General features: G+C 40.5%; 2 protein-coding genes and 1 long non-coding RNA gene across 7 annotated transcripts in view; 2 read left to right on the top strand and 1 right to left on the bottom strand.

Moving 5' to 3' along the window:
- usp34 (ubiquitin specific peptidase 34) overlaps nt 1–7,267 on the top strand; it is a 64,278-nt gene extending 57,011 nt beyond the window's left edge. For 3 of the 4 annotated variants that reach the window (XM_046047152.1, XM_046047161.1, XM_046047142.1), the window contains exons 70-78: nt 696–803; nt 970–1,074; nt 1,427–1,551; nt 2,082–2,205; nt 2,338–2,417; nt 2,521–2,661; nt 3,543–3,683; nt 3,784–3,940; nt 4,993–7,267. In XM_046047152.1, the coding sequence (XP_045903108.1) occupies nt 696–803; nt 970–1,074; nt 1,427–1,551; nt 2,082–2,205; nt 2,338–2,417; nt 2,521–2,661; nt 3,543–3,683; nt 3,784–3,940; nt 4,993–5,735 (1,724 nt within the window). In that variant the 3' untranslated portion in view covers nt 5,736–7,267. The remainder of the gene's footprint in view (nt 1–695; nt 804–969; nt 1,075–1,426; nt 1,552–2,081; nt 2,206–2,337; nt 2,418–2,520; nt 2,662–3,542; nt 3,684–3,783; nt 3,941–4,992) is intronic. The other variant, XR_006824766.1, reaches the window with a different exon arrangement.
- A 1,065-nt stretch (nt 7,268–8,332) lies between these two features.
- On the bottom strand, nt 8,333–26,212 carry LOC123969576 (protocadherin Fat 4-like). Of its 2 annotated transcripts, XM_046047119.1 has the most exons (24): nt 26,113–26,212; nt 25,584–25,620; nt 25,294–25,387; nt 25,077–25,195; nt 23,938–24,111; nt 23,730–23,858; nt 22,394–22,549; nt 21,735–21,915; nt 20,188–20,321; nt 19,127–20,077; nt 17,945–18,070; nt 17,316–17,567; nt 17,140–17,238; nt 16,294–16,466; nt 15,539–15,690; nt 14,331–14,638; nt 13,244–13,354; nt 12,173–12,364; nt 11,444–11,541; nt 11,197–11,358; nt 10,602–10,790; nt 9,659–9,736; nt 9,532–9,568; nt 8,333–8,997 (listed from the first exon to the last, which is right to left on the bottom strand). In XM_046047119.1, exons 2-24 carry the CDS (start codon nt 25,611–25,613, stop codon nt 8,848–8,850), a joined length of 4,095 nt encoding a protein of 1,364 aa, XP_045903075.1. In that variant the 5' UTR covers nt 25,614–25,620; nt 26,113–26,212; the 3' UTR covers nt 8,333–8,847. The 2 variants fall into 2 exon arrangements, with proteins under 2 accessions (XP_045903075.1, XP_045903065.1); XM_046047109.1 differs by lacking the exon at nt 26,113–26,212 and having other exon boundaries at nt 25,584–25,787.
- On the top strand, nt 10,049–12,434 carry LOC123969584. Its single transcript, XR_006824762.1, has 4 exons — nt 10,049–10,931; nt 11,213–11,373; nt 11,452–11,567; nt 12,029–12,434. It is a non-coding gene; the product is annotated as an uncharacterized LOC123969584 (long non-coding RNA).
- Nucleotides 26,213–26,709: the final 497 nt, after the last annotated feature.

The following is a 26,709-nucleotide window of genomic DNA, read 5'->3' as shown; positions in this document are numbered from 1 at the left end:
TACAAGGAAAACAAAATGGGTCCTAAGACCGACCCCTGAGGCACACCATATTTAACTGGACAGAACGAAGAGACATAGTTGTTTACAGACACGCAAAACTTCCTATTTGACAGGTAGGATGAAAACCATTCTAGAGCAGTACCAGAGATCCCCACCCAGTGCCTCAGTCTGTCTAACATGATGTTGTGATCAATGGTGTCAAAAGCAGCACTAAGGTCCAGGAGTACCAGGACTGAGCACATACCTTCATCAGCAGACATTAAAAGGTCATTGGTGACTTTAAGCAGGGCAGTCTCAGTGCTGTGGTACTTCCTGAAACCAGACTGAAACTTTTCAAATATTTTGTTATTTTCCAGTACAGTGACCAGCTGTTTGGACACAATTCTTTCTAGAATCTTTGCAATAAAAGGCACTTTTGAAATTGGTCTAAAATTATGTGGGAGGGAGGGATCTAAACCAGGTTTCTTTAAAAGTGGGTTCACGCAAGCCATTTTAAAATAATCAGGGACACAACCAGTAGATAGGGAGCTGTTGAAAACAGAGATCAAATGCGGCCCAACAGAATATATTACTTTCAGTAAAAACTTTGTACGTATAACATCAAGTGGGCTGGATGGATGCCACAGATCAAGATGTCAAGGACCATGCTGTAGTATTAGAGATGTTTGAGCAGATGTTTCTCTCTCATCATCCAGATGTAAAGCAGGCTCTGATCCAGTGGCAGGAGAGGATCGACTTTGCCCACAAGCTGCTCACACTCCTCAACTCCTACAGCCCGCCTGAGCTCCGCAACGCCTGCCTGGGTAACACACACACACACACACACACACGCTGCTTTTTTTTTATCCATTTCCTATATTCCAGTATACAGAACTCAGTTATTTACAAAGTTTTACATGTTCTTTGACACTGTTGAACTGAGCAGCTGCATATGTGTAATATTTTTGTTGTTTGTTCTGGTTCCTGCAGACGTGCTGAAGGAACTCGTTCTTCTGAGTCCACATGACTTCCTGCACACTCTGGTCCCCTTCCTGCAGCACAACCACTGCACCTACCACCACAGCAACATCCCCAGTGAGTTTTCTCCTGCTCCTCTTCCATCATCTTTTCTGCTTAAACTAAAATACGTGCCTCTGAAATAGTTTAAAAGCACTCTGAAATGCTTTCTGACATAGTTTAAAGGCTTTTTCAGACATTGCGGGTACATCCTATCCTTTTAATTCATTGTAACTTTGCACAATATCATGATGATAACAAAAGGAAATTAAATCTTCAAAGGTTGTAAACTCGCAGATTTGTTGGTCGTTTTGAGGGTGAGATCAGTCAGACAGATTCCGTTACATCCTTTTAAATATCTAAATTCTTTTTATTAATTTGAAATCTTTCACTACTTGCAGTTTTAGTTACCGTGTGTTTGTGTCCACAGTGTCGTTCGGCCCCTACCTGCCCTGCAGAGAGAACATCAAGCTAATGGGAGCCAAGAACAACATCCGACCTCCGAGACCGGAGCTCAACATGTGTCTGCTGCCCTCCATGGTGGAGAGCAGCAAGGTACGTTACCTCACACGCCTCTGTCACATGACCTGTCACTCCATCACATCACCTGTTAAAACATTGTCTTATGTATTTCATTTTGTAGCGACGGGTTTATTTGCACTTGCTTGTTGACCGTGAATTTAAATCACATGTTAAACTTCACTTCCCTCCAGAGCTGAAATGATTACTGATTCCATTTCTGTCGATCAGTTAATGGACTATTTTAATAATAGATTAATCGTTTGATACAATTTTCAAAACTTTGATGTTTCCAGTTTTTCTATTCAGAGGATTTTCAGTGTTTTCTCTGTTTCATATCATCGTAAAGTAAACACCTGTTAAATGGACAAATTACAACATCTGAAGACGTAAATAATAACTGGCACTTGAATCGATTATAAAAAGACTTTTGTTAGTTGTAGCTTTATTTCTGTCCTTTTGTTGCATTTTGAAAATAAACCAAATTAAAAACAGACTAAAAACACTTTGGTTCTTTAAAACTTGCAGAGGTTTTATGTGTGTGTGTGTGTGTGTGTGTCTCTAAGGGTAAAGATGAGGTCTACGACCGGATGCAGCTGGACTACTTTCTGTCCTACCACCAGTTCATCCACCTGCTGTGTCGCGTCGCCATCAACTGCGAGAAATTCACAGACACACTTGTCAAACTAAGTACGTGTCTGTGTGTGTGTCAGTTGAAATTATACCATTCATTAAAACATGTCTCCATGTACACAAAGGAATTTCCATATAAACTCAGATATTCTCTCTCTCTCACTCTCGCTCCTCCCCCCCCACCCACAGGTGTTTTAATAGCATATGAAGGGCTTCCTCTTCACCTCGCTCTCTTGCCCAAACTGTGGACGGACCTCTGCCAGTCGCAGGTGCGTCGCGTTTTTAACTCCTTTAAACTTGCAGTGAGATTTATTTTACTTATACAACAGAGGTGCACTGATGTAGTTGTTTTTATTGCCGCTGCTCTTTCAGTCGGTTCTGGCTAAAACGTGTGTGAAGCTGCTGTGTGAGGATCCGGCCTTCAGCGAGTACATCAAATGTATCCTGATGGACGAGAGGACATTTCTCAACAACAACGTGGCCTACTCCTTCCTCACCTGTTTCCTGCACAAGGTACGGAAACAAAGCTGGAACTTTCTTTAGATGTTTTTCCCCACTTTGTATTTTTGGTGGTGCAGCGGTTAGCCTTACAGTGAGAAAGTTCTTCACCTGGTTTGTACTGTAGCCCAAACGGACAAACTGCCCTACAGAGCGCATTTCGTCACTACGTTGAATAAAAGAAGTAGTAGTACTAGTAGTCGTCTGGTTTATTAGAAGTAAGAAGAGATGTGAAACATCTAGAGGACATATAGAGGACCACGTGTATTATTTAGCACAAGAGCAGACAGAGCGTGTCGGACACCATAGCTTCTCCTACACGCTGGCAGAGGCAGTAGTGACTGAAGTGCAATTTATATTTCTGCGTCAAATCGACGGCGTAGCCTCTGCGTAGCCCCCCACCCTACGGCGTAGCCTGACCAGCACCTCCTCAAAAATTTAACCACACGTTGAGGTGACGCGGACCGTAAGCTCTGTGATTGGTCAGCTGGGTAGCCTCGCAATGCCTCCGAGCAGACAGGAAGTGCCCCGTGCTTTGAAGTAACTTTTACTAGCGGCCAAAACGGCGGCTGTAACACGGTGGATCCATATATTTGACCGTCACAACCCGAGCGAAACGACTTGTTTCACTATCAGAATGTGATCCATTCGGTCGATAACATTTGAAAAGGCTACACCAGCCGCACGGTTACAATTTTACCCCCATTCACGTTAGCGGCATTTGTTAAAAACAGGATGTTAAGGAGTGAAAATGCACCAAGCTCTCAGTTACTTTGTGATTTTTAGCGTCTTTAAATTGTTCTGAAGTCGTACGTTTTTGTTTGTTGAAGAAAGACATCAGCCTGTGGGATCACCTGATGATGGCACTTTAGCAACCAATTTGTCTGTGCATGTAGGTCCAGGTGCTGTCCGGCCCCAGCTGCTCCAACCTGATCGGTGTTCTGGTGACGAACCTGCTGAGTGAACAGAGCAGCCTGCAGCCTGAACTGGCAGCTCACCGCCTGGAGCTCAGCAAGACCAGTGGCCTGCTCAACGCTGTACGAACACAGACCTAACAGCACTTCTTATCTGCTGTTATACACTGAAACGGCTCCGGTTGTTTTCATGTTTTTATCTCCCTTTCTCTCTGCGTGTCAGGACCTGAGGGCGTTGGTGTTGCTGCTGTCCGTCCACCCGCCTCAGTCCATCGACCCGGCCCTCTGCCCCGCCCTGCAGGAGCTGCTGGGTCGCTGTCGAGTTTGTGTCCAGCAGCGTAGCACTCTGGAGCTCGAGGCCAAGGACCACAAGGCCAAAGGTACAACACAGACACACATACACGTCCTACTAGAGTTGAAAAACATTTAGCTGATTCAGAAACTCTAATCTAATGCATGTGGGGAAACTGTACCGCCTTACATCGTCCCTGTGGACAGAAAGGCAACCATAAATCATGGCTGAAATGGATCCAAACGTTTGCATCATCTACTTCTCCACTGAATTGTTAAATATGCTTCTATTGATCGCTTCAATGTTATGAGGAGGCTCTAGCACCTCACTGGAGTCATGTGTGTAGCTACACGTCAGTTATGTGAGTGTTGGCAGTCACGTGATTGAAGGTGTAAACTGGTGTGAAACCACCCAAGAGTGGATGCCAGCATGATAATGGAAGGTGTCCTAAAAGATTTAAAGAATGTCGAGCTTATACAGTTTCCATATTTGACCAGTCAAACCAGATTAGGGCAGCGGCCAGCGATGATTTTTGAAGTATTCTACAGATTATTTAATCGATTCATCGAGTAATGGTATAAGAAGTACAGCGCCATCATATCACAGCGTCTTAACTTGATCACAGCGTAAGCGCGATGTGCGACAGTAATAAATGTCCGTGTGAAACCCCCGATGCAAAGAATAGTTTCAGCCCTAAATCAGATATTTACAGTATTTCATGGTGGTTTTAACAGAAGTCCGTATCATCGAGTCGATGCTTCAGTGTCTCTTTTCAGTCCTGTTGGACACTTAAAACGTCCTCTAAAAGATGTTCAGTAACACATCACGTTTAACGTCTTTTATGCACCATTTATGAAAACACTTACAGGGTCATTTCACTCAAACGCTCCTTTATAGACAGTCCTAAACAGTTTTCACTACCGACTGAAAATTAGCAGGAAAACACAGTAAACAGGACAGTTGTCTGAAAAAGACCTGTTCCTGTGAGCAGCACAAGTTAAATTCCGTTAACGTCCATTATGTAAAGGTGGAGGCAAAAGTCTCCACTAAAAACCTGCACACAAAAGAAATCATGGCATTTTAGGCAGTGTAGGTAATTTATTCTCGGTTATCTGACGTGTGTCTTTTTGTGTCTGTCAGCTGAGGATGAAGGTGCGACCCCGGTGAAGCGGCGGAGGGTGAGCAGTGACGACGACAGAGCCGGTGATGCAGCGGCGCCGCTCTGTGTGGCCTCCACCTCTTCTTCCTCCTCCTCCTCCTCTTCGGCCCTCCCGTCCTGCAACGAGCCGAAGCCCGACCACCAGGAGGCACTGACGCCCACCAGCACCTCAGACACAGAGACTCGAGACTCCTCCTCGCTGATCGACCCGGGCACCGAGCAGGACCCGCCCTCTCCTGACCCTGTGCCCACCTCCTCTGGGAACCTGGACTCCTCCCCAAAAGAGGAGAAGATGGAGGCCTCTTCGTCATCCTCCTCCTCGTTCTCCTCCTCTTCCTCCCTGCTGCAGGAGGCAGGGGAGGGGTTTGTGCAGGGGGAGGAGCCACAGCGACACGTGGCAGCGGGTGAAGAGGAGGTGGAGCAGCAGGAGGGGAGGAGGGGTGAGACGATGTCTGCCACATCAGAGGAGGTGAAGGAAGAGAAGGAGGCGGGCTCTAAGACCAGCTGTAGCTCTGCTCCGCCCCTTTCAGAGGATGGCGCCTTCCCATCAGCCCTTGGGCTGGCGGGGGAGGCGCAAGAGGGCTGCAGTAGCCACACCCCCTCCTCACAGGGGTTTCCGGGCGCTGGCCCCCCACCTGACATGCTAGACATGCTGTACAGGACGGTGGAAGCCACCATCGCCATAGTTACCAAACTGTCCGTTAAAGGCCCGCCCTCTTCATGACATCATCAACTGACAGCCGCCATGAGATCTCTAACAAAAACCTTTTTTTTTCTGTAGGTTTTTTTTTTCTCTCTTTAGAAATCTGAATTCTGCTCAGAGGAAAAAACTGTTTCCTGTTTTTCGGTTTCTTCTTCTGCTGTTTGTGCGCTGCTGTTCGTTGCCTTCTGCTGATGTTCAGTCAGGTGGTTTTTCCAGCTTCAGTGGCTCCCACCGTGTCGCTTCGCTCTATAAACCTCCGACTCCACGCGCAGCCGACCCCTCGTTCGACAGATAAAGAAGAAAAACAGAAAACGTCGTACAAGCTATAGCACATTTTTTTCAAAGGGCAAAAAAAAAAAAAGGTTTTTTTTGTGTGTTTTATACTGATTTGAACTTGTTTTGGAAAGTGATTTTATTTGCTGCAACGGGGAAAGGTTTACAGAACTTTTGTCTCCTCTTTATGTAATTTAATTTTATTGCATTTTTACTGTGTATAAAAAAAAAAAATGGTCGTCCTGTGCCAGTTTTGTACTTTATGAACGAGGCAAAAGAAAGTTGCCTTGACTTTTTCTGTGGTTTAATTATCCAGAAACTAAGTTTACCTGTAAATTAAGAGAACCACAAGAAACTTGATTCTGTAAAGAATCCTCTCTAGTCATTGCCTGAAGGTGTATATGAAAACTATATAAATATATATATATAAATATCTTTATATATATATGAGTATATAAAAAGCGGTGCTTTATTTGACTGTGGTTGAAATAAAGCCCCCATGTTGGACCAGCTGGAGCTTTTATTTTCCTTTAGTGAAGTACATTCCATTAATCTATTGTTTATTTTCGCTTCTTCTGCTGTGTTCTGATTTTCTTCTGATTTTATTTTAATAGAGAATAAATTAATAAAAACAGTTTTAATATGAAGAATTATGAACTGAAATCCATGTGGTGCTGTGAGGGTTTTTTTAATTTTTTTTTGCCTCTGCTCAGTTTGCGTCCTTTCAGAAAAGTTTAAAATGTTTCCAGGCTGCAGAGTGACATCAGCATCAAGATTTCTGCACTGAGGACGTACACAGTAAGTGTAACGAGTATGTGAGTACAGAGAAATGTTTTTGTATCAGTGAAATAAGATGCTTATCCCAGTTTTACACCAGATTATTTTATTGCATTTTAAAGTTAGAATGCTGAAATCCTCGTCTGTCGCAGCTCATGATGCAACTTAGTTATTGTAAAGTTTTGTGAGTTAAGGATGAATGCAGTCGTATTTTCTGCCGCCCTGAAAATGTAATGAAAGCAAGTGTACCTAAATAGATGTTTGTTTTTACTTTTAAACAGGTGACTGAAAATTAGGCCCTTAACCCCCCCCCCCAAATATATTTTACTTTGAAATTCACTCCAGTGGACGCCATGCATCAACAGCAAAAAAATTGTGAAATATAAAACACTAAGGCAGAATGTACCCTGCAGCGCATAACATCTGCAGGAGTGGACCGATGTATTTTCAGTCACAGAAAAAAAATGTACAAGAAATATATAATTAAAATCCGGATTAAAGTATGTCTGACATCACATTTATTTAGTTTTCTGAGAATAAAAGTATTTATTACCTGAGATGCTGCTTTTCCGTTCGCTATTTTAGAATTTATGTTGCAATATCTTCAAATGACGGAGATGTGACCAAAACCAAACCCAATTGTACACTTTGGGGGTCCACCACGTGGTGGTCGGGACATTATACTATAACCAAAAATCCATCCACTGTAGTGGACATCATCCATGAAAAGTGCTTAACACGAAGAAGAGAAATGAAGAATGAAGAGAAAGGAAACCACTCCGGATGAAACAAATGCTTTATTTACTTTTTATAATCCGTGTTTCACAGCTGGATTACTGTGGACGGGTAAAAGTCTAATGTGGGGTTTTTGATGTTAAAGCAAGTTTTGAGTTCAAACCCTCTGACTTTAGGAAACAATTTTAAAACTAATCTAAAGTTTTTGTCACATTAGTGGAGGCAGAATAATGGCTTGGTTGCTCCGAACTAGAAACATTCAGATGTTTTGTTCACATCTTTGATCACTGGGTGTGAATGCTGCAAATACACAGACAGACAATACACAAACACACACACAAATATTAAAGGAGACTTATTAGGCTTCTTATCTATAATGTTACAATGTCAGATGTTCATGTTAAATGTGGCCTTGACTCTTAATGATGGCTCTGGTCTGTTCATTGTGCCACAGGTAGTGGTGTTCCTGCAGAGTCGTGGTAAAAAATTGGTAACATATATTTATAATTAAACTTGCAGACAGAAAAGATCCACAGTGAACCCTGAACTTTACAGCAACACATATCTTTGTTCCAAAATATTCTACCAAGTGTTAAATATTTTTTCTTTAAGTTGAAAAAAATCACAGAAATCTGACACTGAATCACAGCAGGAGCGTTTTTCCTGTTTCCAAAATAAATCGGCTTATTTTAATTATTTGAAATATGAAGTGCCATTTATGGTTATGATCAGGATTTTTCTCACTTCACTTAAAAAATAAAATCAGCTGCTGTGGTGTCTGGTTGTATGGAGGCTCAAGTGTCCCAGTCGAGTAATTTAATGTACTCGACTTGTACATTTAAAAACAGTTTTATTAATTGTGCACTTAAATTATGCGTTTATAAAGTGAGAAATAACAATAATACAATTTGAAGAGAAACATCAATTTACTAGGTTTAATTCAGAGGCTTCTTAATAGTCATGGAGAAGAAGTAGTAGTAGAAGAAGAAGACTCAGCAGCCACATCAAGGCAATAAATAAATCATCAAATTTTACCATCTAAATCATACAGGAAGAATTAGAGGTCACATGTTCAGCTTGGATTTAGAGAAACCCATTCATGCCATCTCACAAAAACAAGGAGAGATGCGAAAATCACTCCTGTCCACAAGTTATTACGCTGGCTTTTACGTAGCGAACAGATTTTGAAGCTCTGATTCCAGTTTATAACTCACTTAACAGCCTTTGGTCTAAAATACATTTTTGTTTTCCTTTAATTTATATATTAGATATAATTAAAAAGTCTCTAATTACTTTAGTGGCTCTCTGCAGACTCCATACAGACAGACTGAAAGCTGCTGTGTTCAGATCAGACAGAAGACATGTCATCTTTCTGTCTGTCCTGTTTAACTCTCACACTGTCTCTGTCCATCTTCACCGTCCAGTCATCGTCTGCCTGTTTGTCCCATTGAGCTGCCTTTCTGTCCGTCCTCTGTTGCTCGTCCTCCGGTTGTTTTGTCTAAACACAAATCACTCATTATGAGAATATCCAAGTTTTTTTTTTATCATCCATTTCTGAGTTTCTTTCTCTAAATCAGTGAGTTTTACCTTGTTAATTTACCAGTTTAATCTCAAAGACTATCCCAAGTTTTTGTTCCTAGAAATTTGTGTTTCTTTTTCTGAATTATTGAGTGTTATTTTGTGAATTTACCGATATAATCTCAGATAATGTTCGGAGTTTTTTCTTGTATATTTGAGTTTCTTTCTCTGAATTAATAATTTTTATCTCTAATTTACCACTGTAGTCTCAGAGAGAATGTCTGTGTGTTTCTCTGAATGAATGGGTTTTATCTGGTGAAGTTACCACTATTATATCAGAGAATATCACGTTTTTTTACCGTAAATTTGTTAGTTTAATAATAAATGTTCCACTTTAATCAAAGAATATAAATATCTATATAAACTTCAGAAGACTTTAATCTTAATTATGTTTTATTTACAATGGCATTAACACAGCATGGTAGATCTGAGAGATTTCTTTCCTTTTATTTACCTGTTCAGATGTTTCAGGAATCTTCTGAGGCCAGTTCCTGAAACATAACGGGGGATTTCTATTAAATATCTTTCAAACGGACAACTGTGGTGACATTTTAACAGGAAAAGTTTATCAGTGAACTTACGTGTAACCTTCAGCGTGTCGGCTGATGTCAAAACTTTCTTTGTCAGAATCCTCCTGGTGTTTCTGGGTCCTCTTGAACCTGAGATGGTTAAACACATGTTGATATATTTAACTTCCTTCATCCTGATCTAAAATCGTGTGTGCTGGTGCTGTCAGTATAGCTTCAGCTAGTATCTAATTAATATCTCTATTAATTTGTTCCTTTAATTTAAACATTTCTATTATTCTATTGTTCAAATATAATCTATTTTCATTATCAGAAATTTTAAACAATTCACCTAATTATTTTTATTTTAATGGTATATTTCTGAGGTTTCTTTTTTACAACCTTTAATTCTGATTTTAGAGAAGAAAATAACTTCACGAGACGTATTTAATAATAGAATCTACATTCTGAAAGTAAAAGTCAGAAACCTGATGGAAATCTGAGCAGCTGCGTCTAAAATCCACCCACACTCACACCTACAGGCAATTTAGAGTCACCAATTTAACCTGCATGTCTTTTGACGGTGGGAGAGACCCTACGCACACACGAGGAGAACACAGAAAGGCCTGGGACGACCAAGGTTCAAGCCAAAATAGCAGAAAGGTGAACACATAGTGCTCATGATGGGGAGCAGGAAGTGAACACTCAATAAACAAAAGAAAATGAAACCAGCAATTCTCAGATTCTTTTGTCCACTTTTGGAGCAGCGGTAACGATCTGTAAACGATCTGACATACCTATAAAAAAAAAAAATATTGCACACTTTTACTGGCCTGGTGTGGCTACATGTTTTGACAAATAAATGCAGGTCTCCATTAGAAGCCTGGTCTGGCTTTTACCGACGTTCTTTGGGTGAATAAAACGTCTTAAAGCCCACCGGGTCGCCTGCTAAGCTGCTTAGATAGTGTTAGTGCGTTAAATCCTCAACAATTCATCTGTTGATGGTTCACAGTCTCACCCGATGATCAAGGCAACAGCAACAATACATCCCAGCATGCTCAGGCCCAACAGGACACCCAGAGCGATGACCACAGCCTGGTCGTCGGAGGCGGGGCTTTGAGGTTTCATTTCTAGGTCAAACTGAAGACCATCCCCAAACACTTTGACTAGCTCCGCCCTCACAGCATCTGATTGGCTCTGCAACTTCCTGATGGATAACAGAGGCATGGTTACGGACCTGAGAGTAACAGCTCCAACACGATTGATCGGATTTTTGACCTGTCGCATGACATATCTTATGACAGTTGAGAGATGTGAAGAAATGTTACCTGAAAACAAGTTTGACAAAGTGAGAATGTTTTCTTAAAATACAGATATATTATTTCATTGGTTGTTTAGTGATATGGTTAAAGACTTTTTCTTAAAAATTCATTCTTTGGATAAATACAGACTTTTATTTTGCTTACGTTTATGTTTATTTATGGAGGAGGGCTGCAGAGATTAAATGTAAGTTAACTATAATATAAGATATTTAAAATAGAGGTATGTTCAGACTGCTTTGCCTTAACTTTAAATGTGTCTCTGGCAAACCATATTAAAAATCTAACTCTTACTTTGTGACCTCTTCAGATGAAACGACCTCCCTTCCGTCGACACTGATGAAGCTGACCAAAGTCTTCACAGCCGCCCTCAGCGATCTGGACTCAGAGGCTCCTCCGTTATCGCTCCACACCTCGATGATGTCCACCGTCCAGCCCAGAGCCGAACCTAAAGACCTGAGAATTAAAAAGGTTATATTACGCTTTAATATGACCACTTTAAAAATAACTATGAATTGATCATGAGCTAAACTCTGCTTACTTCTCCAGCTGTGGGACTTTCTTCTCCACAGCATTGGCAGGCTGGTTGAGGGAGATGACCACCACGTCAGTGCTGCTCGCACCTCCCTGGACCGCCACCTGGGGGCAGAAGAGCGCTGTTGTGGGTGTGTAGGAATCAAATGCTTTTTACTCCTTAAGTTGTTTTTTTTTCATTACATGTAAAAAGTCATGAGAACAAAATTTATAGGAATGGTAAAATAAATTAATATCACTAACATCTGCAGTTTATACAGATTTCTTAAGGACTAATTAATGGTTCATTATTGGGGGGAGGGCAGAAGAGGGTCTTTAATTTTTTTCTCACCCTTTATATCTATTTTATATCGGCATGAGAGTCGAGTGCACTCATTTAGATATAGAGTGGGTGAAATGTACCATTGTTAGGTGTTTTTTGAAATTGGGCACTTGTTAATTCCACTTTTATACACAGCTTAGTGTCTTTCACCATGACTTCAGCATGTCTTTCTGCAATTTCTTATTTTTGGTGAAAGTAATTTTACCAACTCAGTACTGTCACATTGTTTTGAGATATTGGAGCCGTTTCTTTGTTTGTTTGTTTTTTTAGTTTCTTTAATTCAGAAGAAAGAAAATGGCAACAACACTAAGAATCACAAGAAGAATCTCCTGGACGTTTTTCTCACTTTATAAAAATGTTTAAACATTTTTCCTCCGCCGCTGTGAACTACTCCACCCAGCCCTCCACACTCACCTCCACCTTGGTTGTAGCTTCAAGTCCTCGGGGGTCTGTGGCCTTCACCTCCACCTGAGCCTGCTGTCCAGCCAGACCCACTGCCGACACCACGTACACCAGACCTGAGGACGGCTCCACGTCGAAATAAGGACTGTCTGCTGAGAGACTGTAGACCAGCTGACCCTCCTCACCGACATCATGGTCTGAAGCCTATTTTAAGTAAATTAAATAATGCAATTCATTAAGGTCAGATGTTTGAAAAGTAAAGCTGTCAGCGCTATCTGGTGGACAAACTGTGTTGTGTAAGTAACATAACGTACAAAGCAGCAAGAGCACTTCACAAATACTTGATTAGAAAGTATTTTAGGGAATTTTAAAAGCTTCAACAACAACATCATTGTTCCTCAACACGAAAACAGAGATATTGTGGCTATATCTGTTATAAACATTTCAATTTTGGTTGTGAGTGTTTTACACTGAATGGTTTTATTTTGTGCATGTGAGTCCAAGCTAAAGTTGTAAAGAATAAGAATGAGACAGATCAGAAATCAGAGTAATATTCAAAACACTTGATGGGACTAACATACCGTATTCTCCACAGTTGACACAAAAGTTGACAGTAAATGGATTCAAATTGCTGAATTTATCCATCATGCTTTACTGAACTCAGCCTCTCTGGGCCTCCACTTCAGTTGTTGGAGATACAGACTCAAACCTTTGAACGAATGACTCATTTCAGTGCCGTTTCTCTCAGCTAGTGACTCAGTCGGAGAGTTTCTGTCATGAAAAGCTGTGAAATGTTGCAGTGAGCGTTCAGATAACACCGTGTCTGATCCAGATCCCTGCTGATGTGACGTGTTTTACTGCTGCTCACTGACACATTAACCACAAACCTCAGTGTAAAACAGCCGGCTCAGCGTTTTCAGTACAAAATACACAACTCCTGTTTATGGCTGCCACAGTAACTGTGCTGTAGAGCAACACATGTAGCCTCTGCCCTTATCTCACTCACTGTGGTTTTATTACAGTCTCCTGAAATGAGGATATTTTCCTGACAAATGGAAAGTGACAGAAGCTGGGTGTGTTTACCTTGACATGGATGACGGGGGTTTTATACGGAGCGATGCTGAGTACAGAGGCTTTATAAACCTCGCGGGAAAACCACGGAGACTCGTTTACGTCCTCGACCTGGACTCTGACCTGAGAGACAAGAAAAGGGAAGCAGAGAACTTCTGTGAATCAGTTCGGACACCAGAGTTACACTTTTTGTGTGTTTACTGTTTTTTATTATTTGGTGTAAGACAAATGTATGCAGAGCCAAAGTAAGTTCCAGTTACTCTACCTGTTCAAAGGAAAGAGCGCACTCTGACTTTTGTTATCATCCTTGCAGAGTAAACTGAACAGTGTGTCATGACGTTCACTCTATCTGTGTAGAGTGGGATGTTTTAAAACTTTAACGAACATCACTTCCCACAAGCCCCAGATCAGAGTTATAATTTATAAATTAGATATTGTCATACTGCAGAGATGTCACTTCATAGTATTAAGAAATCATCTTTGTTTGGTACCAGTCCCCTCAAAAGTCACACCATAATCATTTCTGTTTTTCAATGAAAATAAGATTAATGGCGTAAAAATATTGTTTCCTTCAGTATAATATCATATATTAGGTGGTGGCAATGGCTAAGACCCCTGCCTTTGGTGTGAGAGACCCGGGTTCAATCCCCCACTGTGACCAATCCACCATTGTGTCCCTGAGCAAGACACTTAACCCCTAGTTGCTCCAGAGGCGTGCGACCTCTGACATAAGAGTCGCTTTGGATAAAAGCGTCAGCTAAATGAATAAATGTAAATGTACTTTCACTTAAGTAAAGGATCTGAATCCCTTTTCCAATACTGGCAATAGCCTAGTAGATACTCACTAGAACATGTCTGAGAAAGTGGAATAACCCTCACAGAGACATATTCCCAGACTGTTTTTTAAATCCTGGCCACCTACAGTATGTTTATTTTGACTATTAAAACGTTTGTGAAAGGGTTGTGCAGGTATTTGAGCTCTGCAGGGATTTTCTAGCTGCTTCTTTTCTTCAATAATCACCTGAAATATTGTCTTTAGGACAAAGCTGTAAATACACTTTAAAAAAAACCCTAATATTTGTAACGCAACAGATCATACCATTGCAATGGCTGACGTAGGGGGGGTCCTTGTGTCCACTGCCTCCACCTCCAGGATGTACCAGTCCTGCTCTTCTTTGTCCAGCTGTGCTCTGGTCAGGATGGCTCCGCTGGCGTCAACGGAGAACAGGTCAGCGTGTGTTTTCATCGTGTAGGCGACGTCATAAATGTCACTTCCTGAGGAGGCCCAGACGCTCCCCACAGTTACCCCCGCCGGCTGGTTCTCAGGTAGGCTGAAGTTGTAGGAGGAGCTCTTGAAGGCCACGCCCTCCACCAGACTGACCAGCCTCAGACTGACCACGAGACGGGCTGCAAGGAACACACATACATAAACTACTTTTTATCGTGAGGAAACTGTTGTTCTGCAAGGTTTTCTTTTTGTTTGTTCTTCTAAACATGGTTAAAAAGGTCTTTCCTGGGAAAATCCTCTGGAATAGATGAAGTGATGAGCTTCTCATTTTAAGTTTGGTTGAAACAAAAGTATTTTAGATGCAAAACGTGATCATCTTATAAAATAGGATCAATTATAGTTTTAACTACTGGAATAGTAAATAATATCTGCCACGTTTATTCTGTATTCTTTTATTTTTCTTTTATAACTTGCCTCTTTTTCTTCCATATTTCCATATTTCTACATTTATTTATGTTAACTGTATGTTTGTCTACGTGTAGCACCTCATCACCAAAACAAATTTCTTGCATGTGTAAAATACTACTTGGCAATAAAGTTCCTTCAGATTCTAAAGTAGTTCAAATGAGCTGCAACAACACAGAAATGATGATCATGTGTTAATGCCATTCTGCATAATGAGTACTTTCATTTACATTTACATTTATTCATTTAGCTGACGCTTTTATCCAAAGCGACTTACAATTGTTATACATGTCAGAGGTCGCCCGCCTCTGAAGCAGCTAGGGGTTAAGGGTCTTGCTCAGGGACACAATGGTGGATTTATGATACTTTAAGTATATTTTGCTGATAATACTACGAGTTACTGTTTTATTTATTTAAAATGTAAGTTTTTACATGGTAATGTAATATTGCTACTTTGATTTAAGTAACGTATCCAAATACGTCTTCCATCAATGCAAAATCATAATTTTAAGATCTTACAATAATAATTAAATAAATGATGATGGTGATTTGAACCTAGATAACATGCTAATTTACTAACATTGAGTAAAACCTTCTGGTGCAGTCAGACTGACCTGTGGAGTTCAGAGGAGGCTGGCCGTGGTCTTCAGCAATGGCTGTCTGCACCAGCACAGTGTCCTCTGTGACATCAGCAAGGTCAGAGGTCAAAGTCACGGCTCCGGTCTCACTGTTTACGGCCAAATATGGGGAACTTCCTGCAGAGAAACTACAAAAGCAGAGAGTGAAAGAACACATTTAACTTAAAATAAGATAGGAGATTACACACTCATGCTCTCATGCAAAAACATGTTCGTGTTACATTAACCCTCTCTATAAACCTCTCTCACCCTCTGTTGTGTTGTGTTTTTGGGAAAGTTTCATTCACAAAAATGTCACCTAATAATAAAAAGAAGACTTTCTCACTGCAGAGTTTCAAGTCCTGCTGTTGGAAATAAGCAGACAAAAAGAGAATAACCTCAGCAATGTTAGAGGACCTATAGTTGTGCCAAATAATGCCAATTAAAATTAAGTTTATCTTATATAATGTCATATTTAAACTGCAAATCCATCCATTGCTGCTAAAGAACAAATCTGTTTGTATAAGTCAGTCTGAGGAAACAAACTCGTGAACTGATAAATAATAAATTCTTAGAGACAGGAGTTTGTGCAGAAACAGTTTAAAAAGAAGGAATTTCACCAGGACTTAAAGCTAGGATGTCTTAAAAACACACCTTTTCTGAGTCCTTGAAATCTGCCACAGCAGACCCTGAGTTTGATTCCTTAGCTTGGTGTTAGCAGGTCGATTCAGTGACATAACAGCTGAACTGACCTGTAGGTGATGAGCGAGTTGTTCCCCACGTCTCCGTCGGTGGCCGACAGCGTCAGCAGCAGCTTCCCTTTCTCTGCGTCTTTCAGTAGGATGCTGCTGACGTAGCTGCTGGAGCTGAACTCAGGTCTGTTGTCGTTGACGTCGATGATTCTCACTCTGATGGTGGTGATGTTCTGGTGCACGGGAGGCAGTTTAATAAAGAACTATTTTAGTAAGGGAGGTTTAGATTTGAATCTATGTTTGGATCAGTTTATTATGATTAATTACAATTTCAATTATTCAACTACACAAACTTCATCATCTATCCTCTACTTCTGCTGCTCCTTCATCATGCTGGTGAACGTTGTTACTGCCTTATATCTTATGAACTTAACTGTCTGTTGAACATAAGCTCAGTTCCAGTACTCTCAGTGTTAATCTACTTCCTCTTTTCATACTAATATATTTCTGTCATTTCAAAATGTGTTTGTTTGCAGTTTTAGACACTCATGTTTCGAAGTGAACCAATTCTTCCAAGCGCTGTTCAGCTTTTCAGTGTGATCTGATTACAATTTTTCTATATTCATGAACATTTTTATGCCAAATTTCCTCATACTTTGTCTACATGTTGGGTGAACCTTTATGCTGCAATTAAATAATGTGTTATTGAGGAAAAACACTAATCTATCAGTTCAGTGTTTTCAACATGGATCATGCAAAACTGCAATGTTACACTTGCAATTGATCTGTAAATGACTTGTACAACCAAATCTTGGGTTTCCATCAGTAAAACATTATTTCATCACAGTTTAGGTGTGTGTTAGCATTATTAGCATCATGTCTCTCCATCCTGCAGCTGTCTCTTACCTCTCTCTGTGGGCTGCCTTTGTCTGAGGCCTTAACGACCAGCTCGTAAGTGTCCTTGTTCTCCCGATCCAGAGAGCCAACAGCCAGCAACGTCCCGTCCTGCAACACAACACATGATCTCAGAGTCTGAGCACTGACAGCAAACAGACTTCCACAATCCTATCTCTTGACCTCACCTCTGTGAATCTGAAGAGTGGGTTAGGGGAGCTGAGGGAGACCGTGACCTCTCCGTTGGGGCCGAGGTCAGCGTCCGTGGGCACGATGGTGAAAATTTCTCCTGGATTTTCCTCAGAGTAATCGCCCTCAGGGAACTGTAGGGGGTCTGGAATAGCCGGGAACTGTGGGGCGTTGTCGTTGTAGTCCAGGACGGTGATGTTGAGCTGAGCTGTGGATCTCAAACCGTCAGTGACCTGATCCACCGCCACGACCTGAAACAGACATGATATTACCTGCTTTAGCTCTCTTCCAGGACCTTTTTATGGAGTTTGTTTCATAAAACAAAAAGTTAGCTGTTGGACAGGCTTTTTACAAGGTTGTTTTGGTTAATTAAACAGACTTTCAAATGTGTTTTGTATTTTATTAATAAAAAAAGAAAACTTGTGATGGGAATGGCCACACCCTCCCTCATCACACAAATACACAGCACCTGATATGCTTCAATCCAATAAGCATTCAGCTTTATACAGCTTGGAGTTAGAAAGTATGTATAAAAATGATGATACGGTCAAAATACTCACTTGCCAAATAATAAAATGTTTTTAAAAAAGGTAAAAACCAGGAGACAGGAAACACAATCATGTTGTACCTGTAATACGTAGCTGTCCTTTGTCTCTCTGTCCAAGGTGACGTCCTTCCTCAGCGAAACCACCCCTTGTTTGTTAATGTCAAAGGTATCGTTGGTGTAGAGGAAGTAACCATTGGAGAATCCACCCTGAAGATGAAGATAAGATCGACACGTGTTAAATATTTCTGATGACTTTATAGTCATAGTTAATGTATCAGCACTGAAAAAGCTGCAGGTACTTATCTGAAGTACCATAAAATATTATCCGAGAAGTGACTGGAACAGTCTTAATAAATTACTATGACTGTAACGCAGTGGTGCCAAGGTCCAAACTTGAAGACGGAGATTAAATTTAATCTCATCTTTGGTTTAATCTGATGCAAAGCCTTTAAATCCAAAGCTGCTTCTAAAAGAAAAACCTGGATCTGTTTCACAAAAACGATCAGAGGACATCTGACAAATCAGTCCTGAGTGAACTGGCATACTCAATAATCATTTGGAGTTGTATGTTGATTTCCCTTTTTTGTTTTTTTTTAACTCTCCAAAGTTGAAAGTTTTGGAGGCTGCAATGAATGAATGCTTTAATAACATTTTGGCTAAACTCTTCTGCTTTTGCCTGCTCCCTGTAGGGGCCGCCACAGCAGATCATCTGTTTACATCTTGCTGGTGAAACAGGGGCCCCTTCCAACCCGGCATAGAGATTTGCTGATCCTCATATTTGATTTGGCATAGGCTTTTTATGCCTGATGCCCTTTCTGATGCAACCATCCCCATTTATCCAGCCTTATGCATGCCCAGTGGCTGGGGACCAACACGGTGTTCAGAGTGGACATTAGGAGGTGCTGAGGAAGCTAAGGACTTTTAATGTTAGCATCTTTAACATTTCATCTTGGTACAATGACTTCACCACCAAACACAAAACAAAAGTCTCCCATAACTAATCAGGCCAGCAAAATAATTGATTCACAAAGACCCACTGGCCCGGAGGAACATGTAGGAGAAATATTAGATGTATGGTTTGAGCGTTTTAGGTTAGAAGTGTTAACTCCGCTGCTACCGTTTAAAAATCACAGAGCAAAATGTCCCGCAACTGCACTGACTGTGAACCAGAACAGCAGGTTTTTTAAAGTTACACATGAGAACACAACTACACACAAAGAATCTGAGCTTAGAACCAGCACAGAAGCAGGTGATTTAACTCACCTCATCCTTGTCGGTGACCTCCAGGGTCAGGATGGACGCACCGCTGGCCAGGTTCTCGGAGACGGCCACGTCATAGCTTTCCTTACTGAACTCAGGTGGGTTGTTGTTCACGTCCTTCACCTTCACCACCACAGAGCTGTTCCCAACCAGAGAGGGGGTCCCCGCATCAGAGGCCTGAACCATCAGGGTGTACATCTTCTCCTCACTGTAGTCCAGAGGCTGGACCAGCCGCAGAGTCCCGCTGGAAGAGTCCAACTCAAAAACAGCGGGGTCTGATGAGGGACTTTGCCGGAAAATACTGTAAGTAACTCTCCCGTTTGCTCCTTCGTCAGGGTCTACAGCTGATAAGGCGAGAACGCTTGTACCCACTGTCTCTGTTTCTAAGACTTCAACCTGATACTCAGCCTCCGAGAACTTGGGGACGTTATCGTTGATGTCGGACACTTGGACCAGCAGGGTGGCTGTGGCCGACCTGGCTGGTCGACCCTGGTCTTCAGCCACCACCAGCAGGTTGTACTCAGCCTTGGTCTCCCTATCAAGTGCACCAGCCACACTCACCATCCCAGAAACAGGATCAATAGAGAACCTCCCCTCTCCTCCTGTCAGAGAGTACCTGATCTCCTTGTTGAAGCTGCTGTCTTTGTCTGTAGCAGGAACAACAGTAACATTGGCTCCTACCTCTGCGTCCTCTGGGACTGTCTTTGTGACAGAGCTGGGGGTAAAAACCGGGCTGTTATCGTTGATGTCAGTGACTCGAACCACCACGACTGCATCGTCACTGTTGACCCCGTCAGAGATGGAGATCGCCACAGAGTAGTTGTGTGGGGCCTCATCGTAGTCGAGCTTCACCTTGGTGGTGATTTCACCGGTGGAGGAGATGGCGAACTTGTCGGCTTCTGTATCAACTCGAAGAGTCACAGGCAGCTCAGCATCTGTAGCAAGGAAGTTAACCTGAACACAAAGAAGACGAGCAGGATTAAAAAATTATTTAACTAACTACTTACATGGAATTTGTGGAGATACAGAAGTTATTTATGTGCAATAATTCAAATTATACTTACCCTGAGAATGACATCTCCAGGATCCTGTTCTTCTTCTACGCTGCCACTGTAGACTTTTTGTAAAAACTGAGGCTTAGAGTTGCCAGGAGCGCGAATGTTCACCTGTGCTGAGGAAGAGCGGGATATGATGCCGCCTAGAGAAGAGGTGGAAAAGAACATCTTAATGACATATTGAGTGTGTTACCTTCTGTCTCTGCAGTTACAGGTAGGTGCATGTGTTTAGGACGAGCAGCTGGAACTGGTGACATGCTGATACTTTACCACAATCAGCTGTAGTTACCCCTATGTTAGTCTAGGGCTGGTTTGTACACAGGGCTTTTAACACTGCACCAAGGCCTCAGTATACTTCAAACAAACCAGGTTGAACTTTTTGTCTTTTTAGTCCTGATGGGATGAATCTTACAAATAGGTGTTGCAGTGCTCGGTTGATAATCACAAAGAGTAGTTATGTGAAAAGTTAGATTTATATTTGCACACCTCCGCAAACCTGACCGATCACTGTGTAAACTGCTGTGATTGCTGAATTGTCCCGATTCCACCATTGAAAAAGGGGTTTCCACATGCTGTTCAATGAAACAACCACCACTTCATCATTTTAGCCCAGGACTTTGTAATGTTTGTTTTATCACTCTGTAAATAGGATTAAAACATAAGTTGCCGCTGTGTCAAATCTCAACTGATCACTCACACTGAGTGTTCAAGAGGTTAAACCTGGATTTATTTGAAGCTTGTGTAAACAAAAAGTATGAATCAATGATAACGGGAATTCTGGAATTTTATACATTTTGAGTACAAAAGGTTTTCCAGTTTATCACCTCAGCTGGCACCCGTGGAACAGGCTGCAATAGCTGCAACTTGTGGGCAAATGTGCCAGTCAAATATATGTCCATTAAAAGTGCTTGTTTTTGCCAACAACAGGTTGAGATTGTTATACTTTATTTATTATTTAGTAAGTGTAGGACAACATTATGATGAGTTGATGATCTACAGGAAGAAATTCCAAACTTTTGTACCTATTACAGTAGTCATTTATACCCCAAAATGTCAAAATAGGGTCTTTTATTTAACTAGCTCTCTATGCTCCAGTTTTTAAGTTTCCCAGGGCTACAAAATGTAAACGAAAAAACTCTTTTTGGACGATTAAATCAAAGTGGGGTAAAGTTGGAGCAAATAAAGCTATGTCCCTGAGATCATCAGACTGTATAAGGGCGTGATAACAATTTTATGATCACAAAGAATGTGATACTGCCAAATGTGTAGGCTTGACATGAATTCACTACCAACATACAGCAGTCCAACAAAAATATTCTGCCCCTTGATACAGAAACAGAATCAACTGTAATTTGAAAGATATTGATATTTACTGTAGGACTGGATTTCTGCTTTGTGCCACACACAAATAATCATTCTTGTGGATTAAAAAGTTATGATTGTGCTGATTTGCTCTTTTACTATAACAGGCTGAATCATCACAATCAGGATAGATGATTCTTGAATTTCTGGCAAGCTGCATGTAGTGGTGGAAACTCAAAGAAATCCAGATCTACCATCTGTGGCTGTTATGTAGAGAGGGAACTCCAAAATCCTGTTTTCCACCAGAGGAATGGTTTTAGCCAGCGTGATATTTCCAGTGTCTTCGTCGATTGAGAAGTAGCCATCGTTGTTCCCAAAGTCAATAGAGTATTTGATCTGCCCATTCGCGTCAGCATCTGGATCTTCTGCCTTAACCTTTGAGATAAGTTATACAAATCTTCATCTTAATAGCAATTCTTAAAATGTCAAATCAAAATGACATTGCAGCCAGTTCACAACATATAACATTGAACTCACTGAGTTTTAAATGGAAGAAAAAATAGAGACCTGAAATGGGACCTTGAGGAACTCCACAGCTTATTTATGTTGCAAATAATGACAACTTTTAAATGTAAACAAGGACTGTTCAAAATAATATAAGCTGAACTTTCTTCATATAAATCTATTTCTATCAGAATCTCACATACAACTTTAACAGGGCCCCTGTATAAAACCATATTGTACTTCTATAGTACCTATGCTGCTGCTGTCACCTGCTTGATCAAATTAATGGACCTCATCAAAGATAAACACTGATTACATGATTTATATTGTAATCAGGACTATTTTGCTAGATTATTCAGATTCAGTACATACTCGAGTAACATTGAATATAATTGCTTTAATCACTCACCTGGACCAGCAACATTCCCACTGTTTGATCTGCAAACACCTTTCCCTCGTACTTGCTACTGGTAAATGCAGGACTGTTGTCATTCTCATCCAGAAGGGTCACACTGACTTGAGCCACTGTGACATGGTTGGGTGGATCCTTCTCTTTTGCTTCAATCTTTTAGTTAACAAAAGAAAACCATTTAAGTAAAATTTGAAGTATAAAGAGGTCCAGATACAACTGTTTGTTTCCCACAATTTCAAAGTAGTTGTAGACCTTTTAGTTTAGTGATAATCCTTTCAACTGTCTAATTTGTCCATCAGTGGTCACGAAACTGAGCCTCTAATTCCTTTCTCTTGTTAAGTCGCTCAGTGTAAGAGCAGCAGATAAAGAAAGAAAATAAAAACATTTATCTTTTGCTGAAATACTGTATATTTAAGGATAATTCTGGTGATATTTTTTCTTGTCAACAACGCCCATCAAAAGACCACAACGATCAAGGTATTCTACTAACAGGTATTGTTTGTGTACACAAAACTTGATTTATCTTCCTCCTCTGCACCATAGAGCTCCATTGTTCTCCAAAAATGATTAAAAATCATTGATGACTATGTTTACCTCATGCACACTACTTTTTCACTATTATTCAGAATATGACAATATAGCACATTTGATGCAATCATGTAAACAGTGGAGTCAATTTTGGCCTTATTCCAGCTGTAACATTTTCTGATTCAAACATCTGGGATATGCCAATATTATTTGGGTTTTAGGAGCATTCTTTGGATACAGTGGATTTTCAATGTGCGTCTCAAAGGGCTTTTTACAGCAGTTTGCACCGCACGGCCTCTTGCCTGTTTAGGGTCAGCTCTGTGCGTTGTAAACAAACCACCCAGGCCACAGTTTGTAAAGCTGGGATGGACATGCACGCTCAAGAGAAAAGCTTACATTTCTCGTCGGAAGCAAATAATCACCTATTTTTAAACATTATGAAAGACTTTGCCATAGCAAACTGGAAATTGCGGAATATTCATTTTCATTACCCATATAAACAGCTTCAGCCTTTTTCAGATTAAGGGCAAAAAACTGAATATTTTGTGCATGTAGAGGTTGTCAGTGAGCCACAGTGTTGCACTGATTGATAAGTTCCTTTATTAACATTTGTCTCAGTTCCACATACACTGTTCTGCTGCCCCAAATACTCATTAGAGCGCCATGTGGATGTGGATTAATCCACTGTTGAAAATAATCAAACTATTCCCACCTGTTTGGATTTGCTAAAAGCATCTTTTAAATGAAACTATATATTTGTTTTTAAAGATTTACATGCTCATGTTAAATCCAAAATCTAGTTTACCTGAAATGTGATGCTTTCAGTTGTCTCTCTGTCCAGAGCCGTGGCGTTCTTCACTCTGACCGTCCCATCAGAAGTGATAGAGAAAGGAGCAGATACTGGAAGGATCTGCAAAGTCCCCTTAAATCCTCCCTGGGAAAGATGATCATGTAAGATATTACTTAACTAATTATTACTTCATTTTCCAAATGCGGTTTTCAGTAAAACTTACCTGGTCCAGGTCAGTGACAACGGCTTTGAACAGAACAGCATCAAGAGGAAAATTTTCCTGAAGTGTTAGAGAGTAGTTCGACTTGTCAAACTTTGGAGCATTATCATTCACATCCTCAACAGTGACTGACACCACAGCATCAGCCGTCTTCACACTGTCGTCTGCCTGGGCCGCCTGCAGGGAGAAAATGTTACTCATTAAGACTCATTTGTTTTGTGATGTATTCTGTATATGAACAGTTTCACTTATTCCGCTTAAATCCAAATCCACGTGGTTTGTCAATCTCATATTTTATTTATATATTATGTCCATTGTTACTCACCTAGTCACCACAGCAAATACCTTGTAAGTGTAACAACTACTTAGCAATAAAGCTTTTTCTGATTTCTGATTTGTTGATGTGCATAGTCTTACAGTGCATCAGTTTGTCTGATTATCCTCAACATGTGGAAATAAATTGACCAGAGGTCAGACTGCAACCATGAGTTACATCTGCATTAACAACAATCTGAATTATATTTTTGCAATGAGATGATTTGGTACAGTGGATGTTGTAAATTCATATTCAAGTTACACTTTTGTGAACTTTACAACACTGAATGAAAGCAAACCGAAGTCCACTGAAGGGCTAAGTTATCCTTATAGCTCATTTAGTTTCATACAGTTCTCCACTTTATGTTAATGAAATTTTTGATTTGCTGTCACAGTCTTGGGTGGGTGGTATCAGCGTATCCTTACCTTTTGATGCTGCCAATCACAAAGAAACAAGACCAAATGTTGAGATGTGACCGGCCTTTGACGCTAATTATTGCTGATTTACATGCATTGATGCACTTGCATACTGTTGTATTTCCCAACATCGATGGACTTCAACTCTCTATTCACTGTCCTTACTACTTCTTCTGTCTATCAGGTGCTAATGCTACGTGACTCTTATAAATACCTGGGTAATATGATTGATGACTCCCTGACTTTTAAGCCACATGTGCTGTACCTGGTGAAAAAGCTGAGGCTAAAACTGGGTTTGCATTTTTGAAATAAGTTGTGTTTCTCTTTTAATGTAAAAAGAAGCTTGTTGCCGCCACCTCCGTTATGTCACATTAACCTCCATGAATGATCACAAATTTAAATGTCAGTACCTTTATGCTGACAGAGATCACATTGCTGTTCATCTCCTCTCTGTCTATGGCAGTCACCACAGACACAACTCCAGTGCTGGATTTAATGTTGAAGTTTGTCTGATACTTGTCTGGAGACACTAAACAAACAAAGAGAATGTTAAATATTTAGTCTTTTTATTTAGTGCGATTTGCCTCAAAAGAGCTGAATTCAAAGCTTTTATTTCTTGTCATTTACCTGCACTGATACTGTAAGTTAGAGACACATTGATCCCAGTGTCTCCATCCTGAGCCCTTATCGCCTCTGGCTCTATGGTTCGAAAAGCCCCAATCTGAAATATATAACACACAAGGTTAATTTTACAAATCTGTAGATCAAATAAAAAAAAAACAACACATCTACCTAAAATTGCACTTTCAGATAAAAACATACGGTATTGATAAAAACATAACAATTTAATGACAACTAACTGTTCTTTTTTTGCATAGATTCTTGGGAAAGAAATGTTGGTTGTCATTGTGACTCACCTCATTCTCCGAGATAAGAGCCTGGTACATGTTGTGGCTGAAATAGGGATTCAAATTATCAAAGTCCTCTACGTTAATTAACACAGCGGCCATGTCATTTAACCCCCCGTTATCCTGTAGTGAACAATGGAACAGACAACGCAGATCAATCAAGCACTCATATCCTTCACAGCTGGAAAACGTCAATTAAAAGCAGAGTCCCAATTAGACGCCTGCTCCTTTTACTGGCCTGGTGTGGCTGCATGTTTTTACAAGTAAAGGCAGGTCTCAATTAGACGCCTGGTCTTAGCGCATACAAATATGGACATGCTACACATCGTTAGTTCGGTTGGATTTTTCACACTTTAAACGTTCATTTTACGGAAACAATGAGCACCAAAGTATCATTCATTCAGATTTACCACGATGATATGGTTAACAAAAGAGACAAAAAAAACTTTGTGGTGATTCCCAACCTTTGAAGCGTTCTTAAAGTCAGAACATCTGTCCATTCCATGAGCAGATGTTGTGTGTAAATATTTTCACCCACCTTAGCCGTCACGTTGAAGTTGTACTCTTGGACTACATTGAAGTTCAGACGTCTCTTCAAAATAAGAGCCCCTGAGTTGGTCAACACAAAGTCCTCTGAAGTTGGCTCCTTATGAAAGAAAGTTACCGTCACATTCCTCACAGGATATTGTTCCTCATTATAACACTTGTGGAAGCTCAGAGTGGCTGGCTTTTTATTTTACTTTGTTTTTCCATTTTCCAGTCAAATTATCTCGAGTTTTTTAATCTGAACTGAATGATAGCAGATGTAAGCACAATGACGTTAGCAGTGTGATCAGTCATTTTTTACTTCTTTTTCTGTATGTTTATAGAATTTATAAAAGTCATTTTTTTCTTGTTCTTGTAAGAATCCGTTAGCGAGAGGCAAAAACGCACCTTGACAAAATGAATAATTGTTTAAATAAAGTTATCTTAATTCAATCTAGTTATTGATTTAAATATAATTCTGTGCGTCTGTGTTGCATTTGCAGTAGTTCAGTTTGTTTGTGTTTCATGTATTTGTTGTGTTTTTCATTATTTGCTTGTTTTGTACATTTGCACGTGCAGAGTTTTGAGCTCTACAGAACCAGCCACCAAA

Source organism: Micropterus dolomieu, linkage group LG01, assembly GCF_021292245.1.
Source record: "Micropterus dolomieu isolate WLL.071019.BEF.003 ecotype Adirondacks linkage group LG01, ASM2129224v1, whole genome shotgun sequence".
Classification (NCBI taxonomy): domain Eukaryota; kingdom Metazoa; phylum Chordata; class Actinopteri; order Centrarchiformes; family Centrarchidae; genus Micropterus; species Micropterus dolomieu.
The sequence above is the reverse complement of the archived record's forward strand: the minus strand, read 5'-3'. Positions and strand labels throughout refer to the sequence as shown.